We start from the raw sequence: 17,915 nt of genomic DNA on the forward strand, positions 1-17,915 counted from the left end.
TAAAAAACCTAAAGAAAATTGACTACAAATAAAATTTTTTTTCCCAATTTCTCACATAGATAAATTGGCCAGGCTTTAAAATAAATTATGAGAAAGGCAAAGATTGAAATTTGTTTGTCATGTCAGTCCTCTGCTATATGACATTTGCATACATATCTGTTTTATCTTTTCCTTCCAGGTCTATCTCTCCACGGTCTCCAAGCCGGTCTCCTGCCCGCAGTTCCCCTTCCCGTTCTCCTGCCCGGAGATTAGAAGAAACTGATGAAGGGCAACTAGAGAGACTATATAAGCCAGTTTTTGTGCTGAAACCAACATCATTTAAATGTTCACAGGGGCAGACAGCAAGATTTGACTTAAAAGTTGTTGGCAGACCTATGCCAGAGACATACTGGTTCCATAATGGTACATCAGCCTCATTTTCATCAAGAAATAATATTTTAAAAAGTCTTTTATATCTCATTGAGAACTGTTTTGATTGCAACTGTTTTCTTTTCCTATGTACCTGCAGGTCAACAAGTGATTAATGACTACACTCATAAAATAGTGATTAAAGAAGATGGCACCCAGTCATTGATCATTGTTCCTGCAATGCCTGAAGACTCTGGAGAATGGGCTGTCATTGCTCAGAACAGGGCAGGCAAAGCTTCAGTCTCAATGACACTGACTGTAGAAGGTATCTTCTGTGCATATTATTTTTAGCAGTTTGATGAGTGTTTCGTACTTAAAACCATGGCTGTGTCATTTCCTTTATGATAACTGACATTTACTCTTTCAGCCAAGGAAGACCTAGTCAGACCACACTTTGTGGAAAGATTGAGAAATGTCAGTGTGAAGGAAGGCTCTAGACTGGAGATGGCAGTGAAAGCTACTGGTAACCCTAATCCTGACATTGTATGGCTCAAGAACAGTGACATCATTGTGCCTCATAAATACCCCAAAATAAAGTAAGGATTTTTATTATATTTAAATCTAGTTACATTAAAATTTTATATTATTATTTTATTTTATTTAAAATACTTTATAGAAGTTAAGTAGTAAATAACCACCATCCTGCAAAATGCTCCCTACAGTTTCACAGAAGGGATTCACTAGGGGCTTTTGCATCGCAGCAAGGATTACAGATATGAAATACCTTGTCGAATTAGTTCTATTTTTTCCAGGCTGTGTTTTCATACAGTTTCTATTCTGCAAAGCCATCACAGAGATTTAGTGAACTTTTTTCTGTCTCTGATTTTAAAGACTTGTGGCAAAATTGTCACAGAATTTAAGACTAGTTTTTATTGTTCTTCTCTGTTTGATTCTTAGGCACTGCACTCCCAGACAAGAATAAACATAAATAAAATGTCTAGGAACTCCAGAGTTTTGCCTTTGGAGCTTTGAACTAATTTGGAAGAAAGGCAAAAATGAATGACAAAGAAGGGAAAAATGTTAATTTTTTTTCTTCCATATTTCAGGATTGAGGGAACCAAAGGGGCAGCTGCCCTTAAAATTGAATCTACTGCCAGGCAAGATGCTGCATGGTATACTGCTACTGCTATCAATAAAGCTGGGCGGGACACTACCCGCTGCAAAGTAAATGTTGAAGTTGAACACACAGAACCTGAACCAGAAAGAAAATTAATAATTCCAAAAGGAACTTACAAAGCCAAGGAAATTGCAGCACCAGAGTTAGAACCTCTCCATCTGCGTTATGGTCAAGAGCAATGGGAGGAAGGAGATCTCTATGACAAAGAAAAGCAACAGAAACCATTTTTTAAGAAAAAGCTCACATCTTTAAGGCTCAAACAATTTGGACCAGCACACTTTGAATGCAGGCTTACACCCATTGGTGACCCAACCATGGTGGTGGAGTGGTTGCACGATGGCAAACCCTTGGAAGCAGCTAACAGACTCCGCATGATCAATGAGTTTGGGTACTGTAGCCTGGACTATGGGGTAGCCTATTCCAGAGACAGTGGAGTGATTACTTGCAGAGCCACTAACAAATATGGAACAGATCATACATCTGCTACTCTGATCGTGAAGGATGAGAAAAGTCTTGTGGAAGAATCCCAGCTGCCAGAAGGCAGAAGGGGACTCCAGCGAATTGAAGAGTTAGAAAGAATGGCCCACGAGGGTGCTCTACCTGCTGTTGCACTGGACCAAAAGGAAAAGCAAAAACCAGAAATCGTTTTGGTTCCTGAACCTGCAAGAGTCCTTGAAGGTGAAACAGCACGATTCCGCTGCCGTGTGACTGGCTATCCTATGCCCAAGGTCAACTGGTACCTCAATGGACAGCTCATCCGTAAAAGCAAAAGGTTCAGACTTCGTTATGATGGAATCTACTACCTGGATATTGTGGACTGCAAATCATATGACACAGGAGAGGTGAGAGTCACTGCAGAGAATCCAGAAGGCTTTATTGAACATAAGGTGAAACTTGAGATCCAGCAGAGGGAAGACTTCAGGTCTATTCTTCGTCGTGCTCCTGAACCCAAACATGAACCTGCAGTTACAGAACCTGGGAAACTTCTCTTTGAGGTACAGAAGGTAGACAAACCTTCAGAAGCCACAACCAAAGAAGTGGTGAAGCTGAAAAGGGCTGAAAGAATCACTCATGAAAAGCTTTCAGAGGAATCTGAAGAGCTGCGTAGCAAATTCAAGCGCAGGACAGAAGAGGGCTACTATGAAGCCATTACAGCTGTGGAACTTAAATCTCGCAAAAAAGATGAATCATATGAAGAAATGTTAAAAAAGACAAAAGAAGAACTTCTTCACTGGACCAAAGAGATCCCAGAGGAAGAGAAGAAAGCACCTCCTCCTGAAGGCAAAATCACCATTCCAACATTCAAGCCAGAGAAGGTGGAGCTTAGCCCAAGCATGGAGGCTCCCAAGATACTTGAACGAATTCAAAGCCAGACTGTAGCCCAAGGAACAGATGTACACTTCCGTGTGAGAGTGGTGGGAAAACCCGATCCTGAATGCCAATGGTTCAAAAATGGTGTTCAGATTGAAAGGACTGATCGTGTGTACTGGTACTGGCCTGAAGATAACGTTTGTGAATTAGTTATCAGAGATGTGACTTCTGATGATTCTGCCAGCATCATGGTGAAAGCAGTCAATATAGCTGGTGAAACTTCTAGCCATGCTTTCCTATTAGTACAAGGTAATTTCAATTCTTTCACTCATCCTACTGCTCATCACAGTGTGTTAAGTCTGTTTGGTCAGTGCACTGTTGATTGTTTTATATTGTTTTGCAGCCAAGCAGCTAATCAGCTTCACCCAGAAATTACAAGATGTTGTTGCTAAAGCAAGAGACTCCATGGCAACATTTGAGTGTGAAACATCAGAGCCCTTTGTCAAAGTGAAATGGTTTAAGGATGGAATTGAGATTCATTCTGGAGACAAGTACAGGATGCACTCAGACAGAAAGGCTCACTTCCTTTCTGTATTAACAATTGATATGTCTGATGCTGATGACTACAGCTGTGCACTGGTTGAAGATGAATCTGTAAAAACCACTGCCAAGCTTACTGTTGAAGGTAAGAAGCATACACCTCAGTCCCATGCTATACTGTTAAAGAAAAATCAGCTTCAGAAAGAAATAAAATTATTTAAACAGGCATCTAACACCGTAAGAAATTTCGGGCTGCTTTCATACTTTTGGAATCCAGTATGGAAATTTAGAGATGTATTTATGTAAAATGGTTACACTCTACATACATATACTTATTTATTTATTTATTCCCTTAGGCTCATTTAATAACGTTTTTTTTTCTTCAGGACTCTCTAATCAAGCTGATTCACAAATGTAATTATTTGCCTTTAGGTGCTGCAGTTGAGTTTGTTAAAGAACTTGAGGATGTTGAAGTGCCAGAATCCTTCTCAGGTGAACTTGAATGTGAAGTTTTCCCAGAAGACGTGGAGGGGAAATGGTATCATGGTGATGTTGAGCTCACTTCTAGTCTTAAATATGTGATTGCGTCCCGCCGTGGTCGCCAGATCCTCACTATTAAAGACGTTAATAAAGATGATCAAGGAGAGTACAGTTATGTTGTTGACGGAAAAAGGACTCAATGCAAACTGAAGATGAAGCGTAAGCATTTTTTTATATTGTCTATATATCATAGATTTTCTATATTATAGCATGTATTATAGCTATGTCATTGTATCCCATAATGCTTTAATGTTCAATATTCTGCATCTTATAAGTATTACTTAACTTCTTTTAATTCCACAGCTCGTCCCATGGCAATTCTTCAAGGACTTACTGATCAAAAAGTCTGTGAGGGAGATATCGTGCAACTTGAAGTCAAAGTCTCCCTAGAAAATGCAGAAGGTGTCTGGATGAAAGATGGCCAAGAAATTCAATCAAGTGACCGTATTCACATTGTGCTGGATAAACAATCACATATGTTGCTCATAGAAGATGCCACAAAAGAAGACAGTGGAACTTACTCTTTCAGCGTTCCTGATCTTGAGCTGTCAACCACTGGACAGATCACAGTGTACAGTAAGTCACTATGATGATTTTGAAGGTGTGTTTGATTTTTGCCTCCTTTAGGATTAAGGCAGTTTTTCTCATGATGAATATTTTTGTGACTTGGCAGGTGTGGAAATAGTGGTGCCTCTAAAAGATGTTCATGTAGTTGAAGGGACAAAAGCCATCCTCGAATGCAAAGTTTCAGCACCTGATGTGTCCTCCTCAAAATGGTACCTAAATGACAATCAAATAAAGACTGATGAACGTGTGCAAGCTGTATGTAAAGGCACTAAACAGAGGCTAGTGCTGACCAGAACTCATGCATCAGATGCAGGACGCTATAAACTAATGGTTGGTAAAGTGGAAACAAGCTGCAATGTCACAGTTGAAGGTTGGTGTCTTTTATGATGCACAGTTCTTTGTGAAATACTTTCTTTGAAAATAAAACTAGTGCAAGCAACTAATAAATTCATAATTTATTCTTTTTATAGAAATTGAGATCATTAGAGGTCTTCATGACATCACCTGCACTGAAACACAGAATGTGTCCTTTGAGGTCGAGCTCTCCCATTCAGGGATTGATGTAATTTGGCATTTCAAAGGCCAACCCATAAAGGCTGGTCCTAAATATAAAATTGAAGCACATGGCAAAATATATAAATTGACAGTGGTGAAGATGATGAAAGATGATGAAGGAGAATATGTCTTTTATGCTGGAGACAAGAAAACATCTGGGAAGCTTGTAGTAGCAGGTTAGTAGGGTTAAAGTCCAAGGTTTTTATTTCACTGTGATTTAGAATGTACCCAATGGACTCGTGCCGTTCCAGTGGGAGTTTGTCTTTAATTTATCCTCTTTTTTATGTTTTCCTTGCCTTTCCTCTCATCTTTTGTGATTAGTATAATTTAAATTTTCAAATCTTTTAAGTGTTAATATATTTTGCTAGGTCAGAACCACAGTATGAAACTGTATTACTGTTTTTGATGTAATTAATGTGAAAAGGAGGGGGTTTTGTCCTCTGTGTTCTCAGTATACCTGTGCCAATGATAAGAGAGAGCAACTAGGAGCAAAATAAGAAACATATTTTTGTAATGTTCAGGTCATATTCTGTTCCTGATTTTTCACAGAGCTCAGAATGACTATAGGCATGCTGCAAATTAGGGCAAAGAATTCCAGCATCTACTTTTTGTTTCTGTATGAAGGGAAGCTGAGCAGCAGCACAACACAAGAACGTGCTTTTTCTTCCCAACAGGCGGTGCCATTTCAAAGCCTCTCAGTGACCTGACTGTGGCCGAGTCCCAGCCAGCTGTTTTTGAATGTGAGGTGGCAAATCCTGAATCAGAGGGCCAGTGGCTACAAAATGGTAGACCATTAACCACAACAGACCAGTACCGTGCTGAATCTGATGGTGTAAAGAGAAGGCTTGTTATCCCTGCCACAAAAATGGAGGATATGGGTGAATACAGCTATGAAATAGCAAGCTCAAAGACATCTGCCAAACTGAAGGTCGAAGGTCAGCATTTTTTATAACTAACTGATGTCTTTGAGACTTATTCCAGCATCATTCACTGTATCTTGGATCAACCTTTAAGACACATGCAAAATGAAATAAATCAAATTAAAAAACCCCAAACAAACAAAACCCTGAGCCTATCCAACAACAAGAACAACAAGAAAAACTAAACAAACAAATGCCCAACCAACCAACCAGACAAATAAAACCCCCAAAACCCCAGAAACCAAACATTTCTCATGGATGCTACGAGTAAAGCTTCTTTGCTGCGTTCCCAGTACACAACTTTGCTGGAAACTGTATAAATTACTATATGCATAAATTGAAGCACCACCATTCAGTTTTATTAAAATTATTATATTTACTACAGGCTTTAATTTTGTTCTGTATTGTCAAGGCTTTTTTTCTATTTTCTTCCTTTTTTTCCCCTAGCTGTTAAGATAAAGAAAACACTAAAGAACTTGACTGTGACAGAATCACAGGAGGCAGTTTTCAGTGTAGAACTGACCCATCCTGATGTGAAAGGTGCTCTATGGATTAAAAACGGTGTTGAACTTGAATCAAGTGACAAATACGAAATTACAGTGAAAGGAACTGTTCACACATTGAGGATCAAACACTGTGTTGTCACCGATGAATCTGTTTACAGCTTTAAACTTGGAAAAATAGGAGCAAATGCCAGGCTTCACGTGGAAAGTAAGTCATTCTGGTTTGAATATTTGCTGTAATGTGTGTTTTGAAATTCAAACCATACACAGTGCTGAATATTGCTAATTTTTTTCCTCAAGCTGTCAAGATCATCAAAAAGCCAAAGGATGTGACTGCTTTGGAAAATGCTGTTGTCTCATTTGAACTGAGTGTTTCCCATGATACTGTACCAGTCCGGTGGTTCCATAAAAATATTGAGCTTAAACAAAGTGATAAATACAAGATGATCTCTCAAAGGAAAGTTCACAAGCTTATGCTGCATAACATATCTCCTGATGATGCTGGGGAATACACAGCTCTTGTTGGACAAATTGAGTGCAAAGCAAAACTGTTTGTGGAAAGTAAGTATTGCTAGTTTGTAAGGAAGTAGTTATAGGAATTGTTACACCAACACTGAGCCACTTGACGTGACACTTCATAGCCTGTTACCCCTGTTTTTTTGCAGTCCTCCAAACATACTAACTTTTAGAAAACTGTCTCCTGTCTTTTTTCCCCTCCTTTTAGGCATACACATCACAAAGACCATGAAAAATATTGAGATCCCTGAGACCAAAACTGCCTCTTTTGAATGTGAAGTTTCTCATTTCAATGTGCCTGCTGTCTGGCTAAAAAATGGTGTGGAGATTGAAATGAGTGAAAAGTTCAAAATAGTTGTCCAGGGGAAACTCCATCAGCTCAATATCATGAACACAAGCAGTGAAGATTCTGCAGAATACACATTTGTCTGTGGAAATGACAGAGTCAGCGCAACCCTGACTGTAAAACGTATGTAAAAATTAAATTAACCAGAATAATTTACAGTTACCAGTAACAAGTTTGAGTTAACACATGGACTTAATGAAATTCTGACATGACTATCAGACTGTAGAGGTGTTTTTTAACAACACTTAATAGCCTCAATACCATTCTTTAAAGAGATTTAGAAGTGGTGAACTAGAATGTCAGATCCTGTGTTCTTCTGTTTAGGCCAACACACCTAAATGCTAGGTCACTGTAGGAGACTGAATTTGGATTCCCACATCATTCAGTAGTTGTGAGACATTTAATTGTAATACTGATTCTGAACACAAAACGTAGATTTTAATATTTCCACAATTGTCTTAAAGAAGTTGAAGCATCTCTAACCTGGTTAACATACATTTAAAATAAAGTAAAACAGACTGGAAGAAAGCAAACCATGTCCATTCCTTTCCTTTTAGCCATCCTAATTACATCCATGCTGAAAGACATCAATGCGGAAGAGAAAGACACAATAACATTTGAAGTTACTGTTAATTATGAAGGCATCTCATATAAATGGCTGAAGAATGGTGTAGAAATAAAATCAACTGATAAATGCCAGATACGAACCAAGAAGCTTACACACTCCCTCTCCATAAGGAATGTGCATTTTGGTGATGCAGCAGAATATACTTTTGTTGCTGGAAAAGCAGCTTCATCAGCCACTTTATATGTGGAAGGTATTTGCTCTCTTGATTTGTATATTTAGTGATTTCTAGTGACTTAAGGAACATCACAGCACTCATTCTACTTTTTTCTGCCCTAGCTCGTCACATTGAGTTTAGGAAGCATATTAAAGACATCAAAGTGGTGGAGAAGAAGAGGGCTATTTTTGAATGTGAAGTTTCAGAACCTGATATTCAGGTCCAGTGGATGAAGGATGGGCAAGAACTCCAGATTGGTGATAGGTAAATTATTGCTTCTACACCATATTAACTTTAGGTATTTTCCCCCAGGAAATATCTAGCTCACTTTCTTTTCTGATGTGCTCAGGATGAAAATTCAGAGAGAGAAATATGTCCATCGTCTCATCATTGCTTCCACAAAGATGTCTGATGCTGGTCAGTACACTGTAGTAGCAGGTGGAAACACATCCAGTGCCAATTTGATAGTGGAAGGTCGTGACATTCGTATCAGAACTACCCAAAAAGATATTCAGGTAAGGCCTATATGGATTAATAAATATTTCATAGCTTTGTCACTCAAAGAATAATGCAAGGGAAGAGCAACAATATCTAACCAGCAAGAGCCATAGCACAAAAATCTGTAAGCATAAGGTCAGAACCTTCATCTAGGAAACTGGAAAGTGAGACCAGAGGAAAAATCAATATTACTTCTATTATTTATTCTACTTTTTCAAAGGTCATTGAGAGACAAAGAGCTGAAATTGAATTTGAAGTCAATGAAGAGGACGTTGAACCACAGTGGTACAAGGATGGTATTGAGATCAACTTCCAATATGAGGAAAGATACAAGTATGTGGTGGAAAGGAGAGTTCATCGAATGAGCATCTTTGAAACCACTTACTCCGACGCTGGGGAATATACTTTTGTTGCAGGACGGAACAGGAGTTCTGTTATTCTTTATGTGAATGGTATGTGGCCCCACAACCAATGTTTTGACTGCATTTATTACACAGTAGTTTTCTGATTTTTATGTGGCTTCTCTGGAATTCTAACTCTTGAAAGAAAAAAAAATTCAAAGAGATAATTTGGAGCACTACCAAATTCTTCATGTACATAGATGTTTATTGCCCTACTGAAGCACCTGGCTAGTGGATGAAAATACCATAGCAATTCTTTTCCCATGGTATTTACATAGACCATAAAATTCTTGAGTCTAAATAAAACTACTTTGTTCATATGGACAGATATGCCTTTCCAGAGTGATCAACGAAACAATTTTTGGACACATTTTGCCAGAAACACTTACACCAACACAGCTAATAATATTAAGGCACTTGCTGCTAAATCATTCCCCCATATCAAGAAAAAGGGCAGATTTTCATGGACACAAAAGATTAGGAATAATAAGGGGGTTTGTTTTGTTTGTTTGATTCTTTGAAAATAGTTTTCAATCACTAATAATATCAATAATGAGATTTCTCTCTCTTTCCTTCTTTTTCCTATCCCTCTTTGCCACCTTGCTTACCCCTAATTTTCAGCTCCAGAGCCACCCCAGATTGTTCGGGAGCTAGAGCCAACCACTGTGGAGTCTGGCAAACCTGCCCGCTTTTGTGCTATTGTATCAGGCAAACCCCAGCCCAAAATTTCCTGGTACAAAGATGATCAACAGCTTTCTCCAGGTTTCAAGTGCAAATTTCTTCATGATGCACAAGAATATACTCTATTGCTGATTGAAACTTTCCCTGAAGATGAAGCAGTGTACACCTGCGAAGCAAAAAATGACTACGGAGTAGCCACAACTTCAGCTTCACTTTCAGTTGAAAGTGAGTTTCTCATGCTCATAAATTTCATTTCTGGAACGAAATTTTCATTCTTCATCTTTAAAAATCACTTTCTTCTCTTTTTCTTTAGTTCCAGAAGTTGTCTCTCCCGAGCTAGAAATGCCAGTGTATCCACCTGCTGTTGTAATACCACTACGTGATACTGTTACATCTGAGGGACATTCTGCTTGTTTTCAGTGCAGAGTTACTGGAACAGGTGGGTTTCATGAAATCCTGTACATCTTTCCATCTCTCAAAATTTTTCATCTTGATCTCGGAAGAAAATTCAGCAATACATGTGGTTGCATAAGTCTTCCCCCAGAAGTACAGATATTTCATACACACACGGAGCCAACTGTTACTGACAAGTTTCAGTTAAGCACGTCAAGGGTTGCATCAAGCATGGAAGTTTTAAAAGTCATAAACTTTAAAGTCATAAACATATTAAGTGTTTCTAAAAAGAAGATCTGTTTCTTATAATTTATGTTTGGAAGCTTCTCAGCATTTGAAATGCCAACTGATATTGGAAGACTCTGTCAGTGAGCAAAAATGTAGAGTTTAATGGGAGAAAATCAGTATTTCTAATACTGAAAATTGTGTCAAATGAACATGACAAAATTTCTGAAGACACACACTGCCAGGTCCTTAATGACACTGACTGAAACTGCGACTCAATCTTTCTCCTATTTCTAAGTATCACTCTGCAAACACTAAACGATGGTTACTTTCTTTATCCTAGCATAAAAAGTGTTTGCTAATTGTCCTTTTAAGTGTAGATTTTACATAAATAAGTTTTCTTTTAATTTAGATACATAGAATGCCACTGTGCAATTAAAATATCCTTTTCTTTAACACACAGTCAAATAAAGCTACTTTTCTCCACTTAGCAAATGGCCTTGAGTATGACTACTGATAAAATATTCACATAGTAAACTGCAGAGGAAGGATCTAGTTCACAACCCAAAGAATTTAAAATAAATTCAAGATAAACGAAACTCCAAATTTAAAAATAATCCTGAGTGACAGCTCAATAAAAATTAACAGAAATTGGTTATACAGATATATATGCAAACATATATCATTTGCATTACCATCCCTTGAATGAAAACTCCAGTTTTGGTTGTTTTGGGTTTTCTTTAAAGGCTTTTCAGCAAATCTGATTCTGTTTTAGAAGTGCTGCTAAAACTCAGAAAATACATGATGAAAATACTGGCCCACCCTTTGTGCAATGCATGCTAGTGTAACTTTTTTTAATAGAACTGTAGTTATGTGAACATGAAAGCTGCATTTACAGCAGAGAATAAAAGGATTCTTTCATCTAGGTCACCCATTGTAGAGTCATTTAGGTGGGAAAAGACCTCAAAGATCATCAGGTCCGAGTGTTAACCCAGAACTGCCAAGTCCAGAAATAAAACATGTCCCTAATTGCCACATATAAATGGCTTTTAAATACCTCTGGCAAATGGGACTCTACCACTTCACCGGGCAGCCTATTCCAATGCTTGACAACCCTTGTAATGAGGAAATTTTTCCTACTGAAAATTTCCTTTACTGAATACTCTATCCAAATGGATTTTCATACCCCTCACTTGTGTTCTAAAAACAATTTATATTAGTTTAGGTAACACATGGTTGTAAGTACAGTTGTGTAATGGTACACATTGTGCAACTGGCTATTGAAAACACTTCTGATAACAGGAATAGCACACTATTTTAATAAACATATGATTCATGATGAAGTATAGTGACAGGTGGAGAGAAAAAGCTAAAGTCTGCTTCAATTCTCTCCTAAGTCCACAAGAATCTATACAAATAATACAACACTTTATATAGGAATATATAAACCTTTCTTGAAAACTATGACAAGTAATATTTGCAACAAAAAGAGGGAAGGTGCTGTGCTTAGCAGAAGAACATTCTGTTTTAATTTCTTAACCTGACTAGCTCAAGCTAGATATTTTATAGCTTGTTTAATCATGCAACTGTCACAAAATCACTGTTTAAAAAATATACTTTCTCTGATTTTAGCAGTGCCAAAATATTTTTAAATTTTTACACTGGAAGAGTTAAGCAAGAATGATTTTTCACTCAATAATATATCAGCACCAGAATCCGTTTTCCCAAACAAATATTTCTAGTCCACAGATCAAAACCAAAAGCAACAAGTAGGTCACTTTCCACTTATCATACTTTACCAGAATAATACAAAGCACATTTAAATTTATATGTTTGAGTTTAATATTTTTGAAAGATATAAATATAAAAATAGTGTTTACTTGCTAGTATAATATCATAACTTACACCTTTTTTTTCTCTTTTGCCTGAGCAGATCTGAAAGTATCTTGGTACAGCAAAGAGAAGGAGATCAAGCCATCACGGTTTTTTAGAATGACTCAGTTTGAAGACACTTACCAGCTGGAGATTGCTGAAGCTTACCCAGAGGATGAAGGAATCTATACCTTTGTGGCGAGTAATTCTGTAGGCCAAGTGACCAGCACTGCTACCTTGAAGTTAGAAGGTACACTGCGCCATTAAAGAAATTGTCTTGTTCAGGTCACTTTCCAATAATCACCATAATATACACTGATATTTATATGTGAGTTATTGTCTGTCGTGTTGTCTTTTAACTCAATTAATTGCTGTCACTTACAATGTCCACAGTAAACATTTATGTCTCCAAAATACACGTCGTAAACAGAAAAATATATTTCAATATTTTTTCATGTTCCATGTCCTCTTTTCATTTACTCCAGTCTTAGAATCTGTCATGCACCAAAGATGGTAAAAACTTTTCTAATGGAAGTTTTTTGCTTACACATTCTTTGATTTGCCTTGTGAAGACAATCTAGTAGAAAGTTTTTGTATAAAATAATTTCCTTTGAAAGTTTTGAGAAACATCTCAAATAGAGGTATGTAACAGGTACTCGAGCAACTGAAAAGAAATACTTTACATTCACATGAATTGATGAAACATTGATCAAAGTTTTAGAGCAGAAATACTGTTTGGAGACTTTGCTGTTCTGTATTGTCCTTGATATTATTTAACCATAAATATTTTGTTTTCTTTTTGCAATAGATTTTATAAATGATGAATGAAAATAATTCATGCTGTTAAGTTGCAAGTTAGAAAAAAAATCTTGAATGAGAGAGAATATTCATTGTAGCGTAGGGTAAGAAATTAAAAGTTGGCATGCTTCTTTTCAGGATTTAAAAAGGTTGAAGAAGTTACATCAGAGTTCCCTTGGCATGTTTCTTCATCTGTTTCACTTAAGGAGGAATCTGTTGGCCAAAAGCCCACCTTTATCCAGCCTATTTCAAGCTGCAGGGTATGCAGCGGGGAATCAGTCAGATTTCAAGCTAGAGTCTCTGGCAGGCCCAAACCAAAAATCCAATGGTTTCATAATCAACAACTCATGTTGCCAAAAAAAGACTTAGTTTTCCACTTTGATGAGTCTACAGGCACAGCTATACTGATAATAGTAGATGCTTTCTTAGAGCATGCTGGCCAATACTCTTGCAAGGCAAGAAATAGTGCTGGAGAAACAACTTGTACAGCTACACTTACAGTGACTGCAGAAGGTAAAGCCCCATTTTTACTTCAAAGGGATTCAATTTGTTGCATACCACACTTTTATGCTGTTACTAATTTTTTCCTTGTTTCACATCTTTTCTTTCCCACCTAACTTTAATAGTACCTTCAGTAACCCAGCCACTCTCATTTCTTGTCTTTAAGCTGTAACATTTGGAAATTTTCAAGTTGGTATCTCAATATAGGTCAAAGAATAGAAACGCTTTAATGAAAGCATTCAGGATTTTAAAACAAGCAATTTAGTGATCCTTATAGCTGTGACTGAGGTATTTTGAACTATTCTGTAGGGGGAATAAAAAAAGATAAAAAAGAAAATACCTCCTTTAAAAGTGCCATAAGTTTCCAATACTAAAATGGACCACTTTAGTGAAAGAAGATGCAATCACCGAGTATCAACTGCATGACTAGCTTAGGCATCACTTGTCATTCATACATGTGAATGGATAACTTCTGTGTCAACAGAGTAGTACGTCTGGCATGCTGTGTCTTCAAATGAAGATCATTCATTTTCATCCTCCATGCTGTTTGATTGTGTTCAGAGTATGGCCCAGTAAAGTTCTTTAGATACTAATATTGTTGTTTTTGTTACTTGATTACACAGTGCAAGCCCTAGATAGGCAAAGTTCTGGGAAAGATGTAAAAGAGTCTATCCGGTCACAGGCTATATCAGAACTTCATGTTTCTCCTCTCACAAAGAAGAACTTTGAAACTTATCAAAAAGAATTTAAATCAGTACAACAACCATCACAGGAATTGCATGTACAGGTTTTTGAAAGTGTATCAGAAAGTCTGACCATGAAGGCTACATCAATTGAAGAAATTAAAGCCGTGCACACATCAGTCCTTTCTCAATCATCTCAGAGCACCAAAATCTCTATGATGACCTCTCAGGAAAAGAAAGATGTCCCTCCAAAGATTCTCTTGCAACTCAGAGACCTAACTGTGAAATGTGGTGACACTGCTCAGTTCGTATGTGCCTTAGAAAATGAATTCTATGAGTTTCTTTGGGCCCATGAAGGTGAAAAGATAGAATTATCTGAAAATTTGAAGATATCACAAAATGGAAATGTTCTTCTGCTCACAATCCTAAATGCCCAGCTGACAGACCAAGGACTGTACAGTTGTACTGTGTATAATGACTGTGGAGGGACAACAACTTCTGCAATACTAACAGTCAAAGGTGGTTATCTGACTTTTAACATTATCACTTACTTTTTGCAGCTTCATTATAACTGCCTCATATTAGCAGACATATAGCTCACTCATATTACCTTTATTTAATTGAGAAAGCTCTAGTAATAATGCTCTGGGGTTTTTCCTCCGCATTTACAGCTCTATTCACAAGTGACATGTCCAGCACTGGGAAGCTGGTACTGTAACTTTTTGCCTTTTCCCATGAAATCGGATGTCTCAGGCTTTTTATTCCTCATATCCTTTGTGACATGCAGTGAGATGTAAAGCAAAACAGTCTTGTAGGAATTTTTATATTAATTCCTGAAACAGGAGTTCAAGGAAGAAAAGAATGTCAGATGCAATTTTGAATTAGATACCAGGTAATTTCAAACTCCAGCATGTTTCCAACAAATTCAAGACTCCAGTTCCAAAGTTAGCAATATAAGTCAATGTACTTAAAAGGATTAATGGGTGCAAGTATTGTATTACTGTAAAAATGAACTGTCTTCTACCTTTCACTCTTCCTAATATCTAAGTATTTACTTTTTGATTGAACTTTCTACCTCTTCCTGACATCCATGTATTAAAATGTCAGTAGTGTTACCACTACTGAAGACCCAAAAATGTATTATCACCACAGGTGATAGTATTTCTGATGAGTTCAAAGGAATCAAGACCAGAAAACTAAGATGCATAATGAGAAAGGCATTGATCCTGTTGATTTGACTCTTAATTATTGACATTTCTTTCTTCACCATAGAGTTGTCAAAAGCACTTTACATAATCTTCTGCTGCTACTATCCAAATTAGGACTCCAAATTAGAAGCAAAGATGTGGTTTTTTTAGTGATTGGGGATCGAGACTTGGTCCCATGAAAGACCCACAGGCTTAACTGGTACCTAGAATTAGTCTAACAGGAATAGAGCTCTTAAATGTGCAATTACTCATGTTTAATAGCATTGTTTTAGCACTAATATATGGCATATTCTATCAATACTAATTACTGGGGTGTTCCCCCTTAAGTATAAGGATTTTTTTATTCCTGCAAAACATCTGACCTAATCCTTTTCCTAACTTTATTCTTACCCAGCAAAAGAAGCACAAGCCAAAGCAGTAACAAAAATTACTCTTGAATCAGATACTAAAAGCTTTAAAGCAGCCAAAGATTGTCAGTTTAAAGCATCTGAAGTTAAGCAAGAATCTTCAAAGAAAACCTCAAGCTTGTTTATATCTACATCCCAAAGACCACATGAAACTGAGAAGCAAAGAAACAGAGTGTACTATCCTGATGTTGTGCCATGTGAAGACGTCACAGAAACTGACGCCAAAGCACCAGAGTTTCTTGAAACTCTGCCTTCAGAAATCACTGTAAAAGGAGGAGATGATGTGTTTCTCTTTTGCATAATGAAAGGTGTGCCTACACCTTGCGTAGTCTGGCTGTGCAATCAGCTAATAGTTGAGGAGTCTGCACTGTGTTCCATAAAACACGATGGGCCACTGTGCAGTTTAAGATTGTTGAAAGTTGGTCAGGACCACGAGGGTATATACAAGTGCAGAATAGTTAACCCTGCAGGACAAGCCGAGTGCAGCACCCATCTGAAAGTGACAGGTTGGCAACTGCATGTTCCTTCCAAGTATCAATTCCTCGCGCATAGCATCATAATTGCATTCCACTATATTCATTCTCTAGGAGATGATAAAGAACAAGAAGTATCTCATTAGTCTGTGGATTGTTGAATGTTTTCTTCAGGGATTTACAGCATGATAAAGGCATGTTGTTTTAGAAACTTTCCCCCGTCCTGCAAAAAGAAAGCAAATCTTATAGAAAAATGTACATTGTAAACAAGTTTGAAAACATTTGATTACTCTATTCTCAAAATTTATCAAGTGTTTGAATTGTTTGGCATGCATTTATGTGTGTGTATGTACATGTGGATTTATGTCAATATGCGAAACAGATTGGACATTTTTACTATATGAAGTGTTGATTGGCACATTTAACGGCTATAGCTCAAAAATCTTTGTCTTTTTTATTCTAGCTCCTGAAAAAATTGTTCACGAGAAGCTGGAGGAAGAGGTTGAAATGGAAGTAAAAGGTACAATCACCAATGAGAATAATTAGTACCAGTAATTAGCAATGTTGTGAAAAGGTTTTTATCAGCTTCCATGTAGTGTCTGATGGGGAAAGACACACTTTACAGCATATTGGAACATGTTGCATGTTTGTTTTGATATGCAAAGGGTTACCTGTGTTATAAGGTTATTTAAGTTTTAAAATATGTTTAAAACTTCAAATCTATAATTGTGCAGCCATATTTTTAACTTTTACTTCAAGCTTTGCAGCTGTTCACAGAGCTCTTATATGTTCAATTTCCTTTTGAATGCATGGGATAGTTTACTTCAGAAGGAAGTTATACAAATCTTAATTGTATCACTTTCAAACAAATTAGCAGCCTAACATTAATGAGTTCAATGGACACTATTGGATGGGTAGATGAAATATACTAGAGAGCATTTGTTGTTTAGGTTATGTGAAAGCTACACATTCCCATTGTTTCCTTGCACCTTTTTTTTACATACATTAATTCATCATTATACATCTCTTACCCTGGCTTGCAGATAGCATACGTGGTTCATGTTGCTTGCTTTTTCCCCCCGTGCATAACACTGTGAAGTTAGTGGCTGTATTAGTTCGAATAAACGCCTTCTCATTTCATGTTACTTACTTTTTTAAAAAATATATATTTCAAACTATTTTTTTCAATTGTTTGAACATATCTACAAACAGAGGGCTCAGAAAGGGCGTTTATTCTACTGTCTGCAAGTCAGGTAAGATTTTCTTCTTTGCCACCCAAAGACACACAGCTTTTCCAGGCAACAAAAACATACACGCAGAAGAACATGTTATTTTGAAATTCTTTTTTTGCTTGTTCAAGAAGAAATTTCCACAGTCTGAAGAAAGAACAGACAACGAACGATTTTCGTGTCAATCTTTAAAACAGAGCAAGGCGTTGCGTTTATTCGAACAAATATGGTGAGTGAATTACTTTTTTTTCCTGGGTGTGTGATGAAATCTGTTGCATGCCCATTTTTTATTTCAATATATTGCTACTTTTTACAACCAGGTGGTAGGCAGAGCGTGACATGTTGTAACCCAGTCTCCTTCTCTTGCAGAGCGGTGCAGCGGGGTGGACTTCGAGGGACGCGGCACAGCGGCGGTGCTGGCTTGCCCCCAGAACCGTAAAC

At 37.3% G+C, this 17,915-nt stretch overlaps 1 protein-coding gene across 1 annotated transcript in view; it reads left to right on the top strand.

Annotated features, from left to right (window-relative positions):
* LOC106861576 (titin) overlaps positions 1-17,915 on the top strand; it is a 238,036-nt gene that overhangs the window by 20,960 nt on the left and 199,161 nt on the right. Inside the window, exons 22-44 of the mRNA XM_088167962.1 lie at positions 179-402; positions 509-673; positions 776-944; positions 1,455-3,145; positions 3,240-3,521; positions 3,809-4,075; positions 4,220-4,492; positions 4,590-4,853; positions 4,954-5,214; positions 5,713-5,973; positions 6,406-6,669; positions 6,762-7,022; positions 7,186-7,446; positions 7,881-8,141; positions 8,228-8,369; positions 8,455-8,620; positions 8,824-9,055; positions 9,626-9,910; positions 9,999-10,124; positions 12,237-12,425; positions 14,098-14,676; positions 15,760-16,278; positions 16,709-16,765. Of these exons, the coding sequence (XP_088024088.1) occupies positions 179-402; positions 509-673; positions 776-944; positions 1,455-3,145; positions 3,240-3,521; positions 3,809-4,075; positions 4,220-4,492; positions 4,590-4,853; positions 4,954-5,214; positions 5,713-5,973; positions 6,406-6,669; positions 6,762-7,022; positions 7,186-7,446; positions 7,881-8,141; positions 8,228-8,369; positions 8,455-8,620; positions 8,824-9,055; positions 9,626-9,910; positions 9,999-10,124; positions 12,237-12,425; positions 14,098-14,676; positions 15,760-16,278; positions 16,709-16,765 (7,199 nt within the window). The remainder of the gene's footprint in view (positions 1-178; positions 403-508; positions 674-775; positions 945-1,454; positions 3,146-3,239; positions 3,522-3,808; positions 4,076-4,219; positions 4,493-4,589; positions 4,854-4,953; positions 5,215-5,712; positions 5,974-6,405; positions 6,670-6,761; positions 7,023-7,185; positions 7,447-7,880; positions 8,142-8,227; positions 8,370-8,454; positions 8,621-8,823; positions 9,056-9,625; positions 9,911-9,998; positions 10,125-12,236; positions 12,426-14,097; positions 14,677-15,759; positions 16,279-16,708; positions 16,766-17,915) is intronic.

Source organism: Sturnus vulgaris, chromosome 7 (assembly GCF_052056855.1).
Source record: "Sturnus vulgaris isolate bStuVul1 chromosome 7, bStuVul1.hap1, whole genome shotgun sequence".
Classification (NCBI taxonomy): Eukaryota; Metazoa; Chordata; class Aves; order Passeriformes; family Sturnidae; genus Sturnus; species Sturnus vulgaris.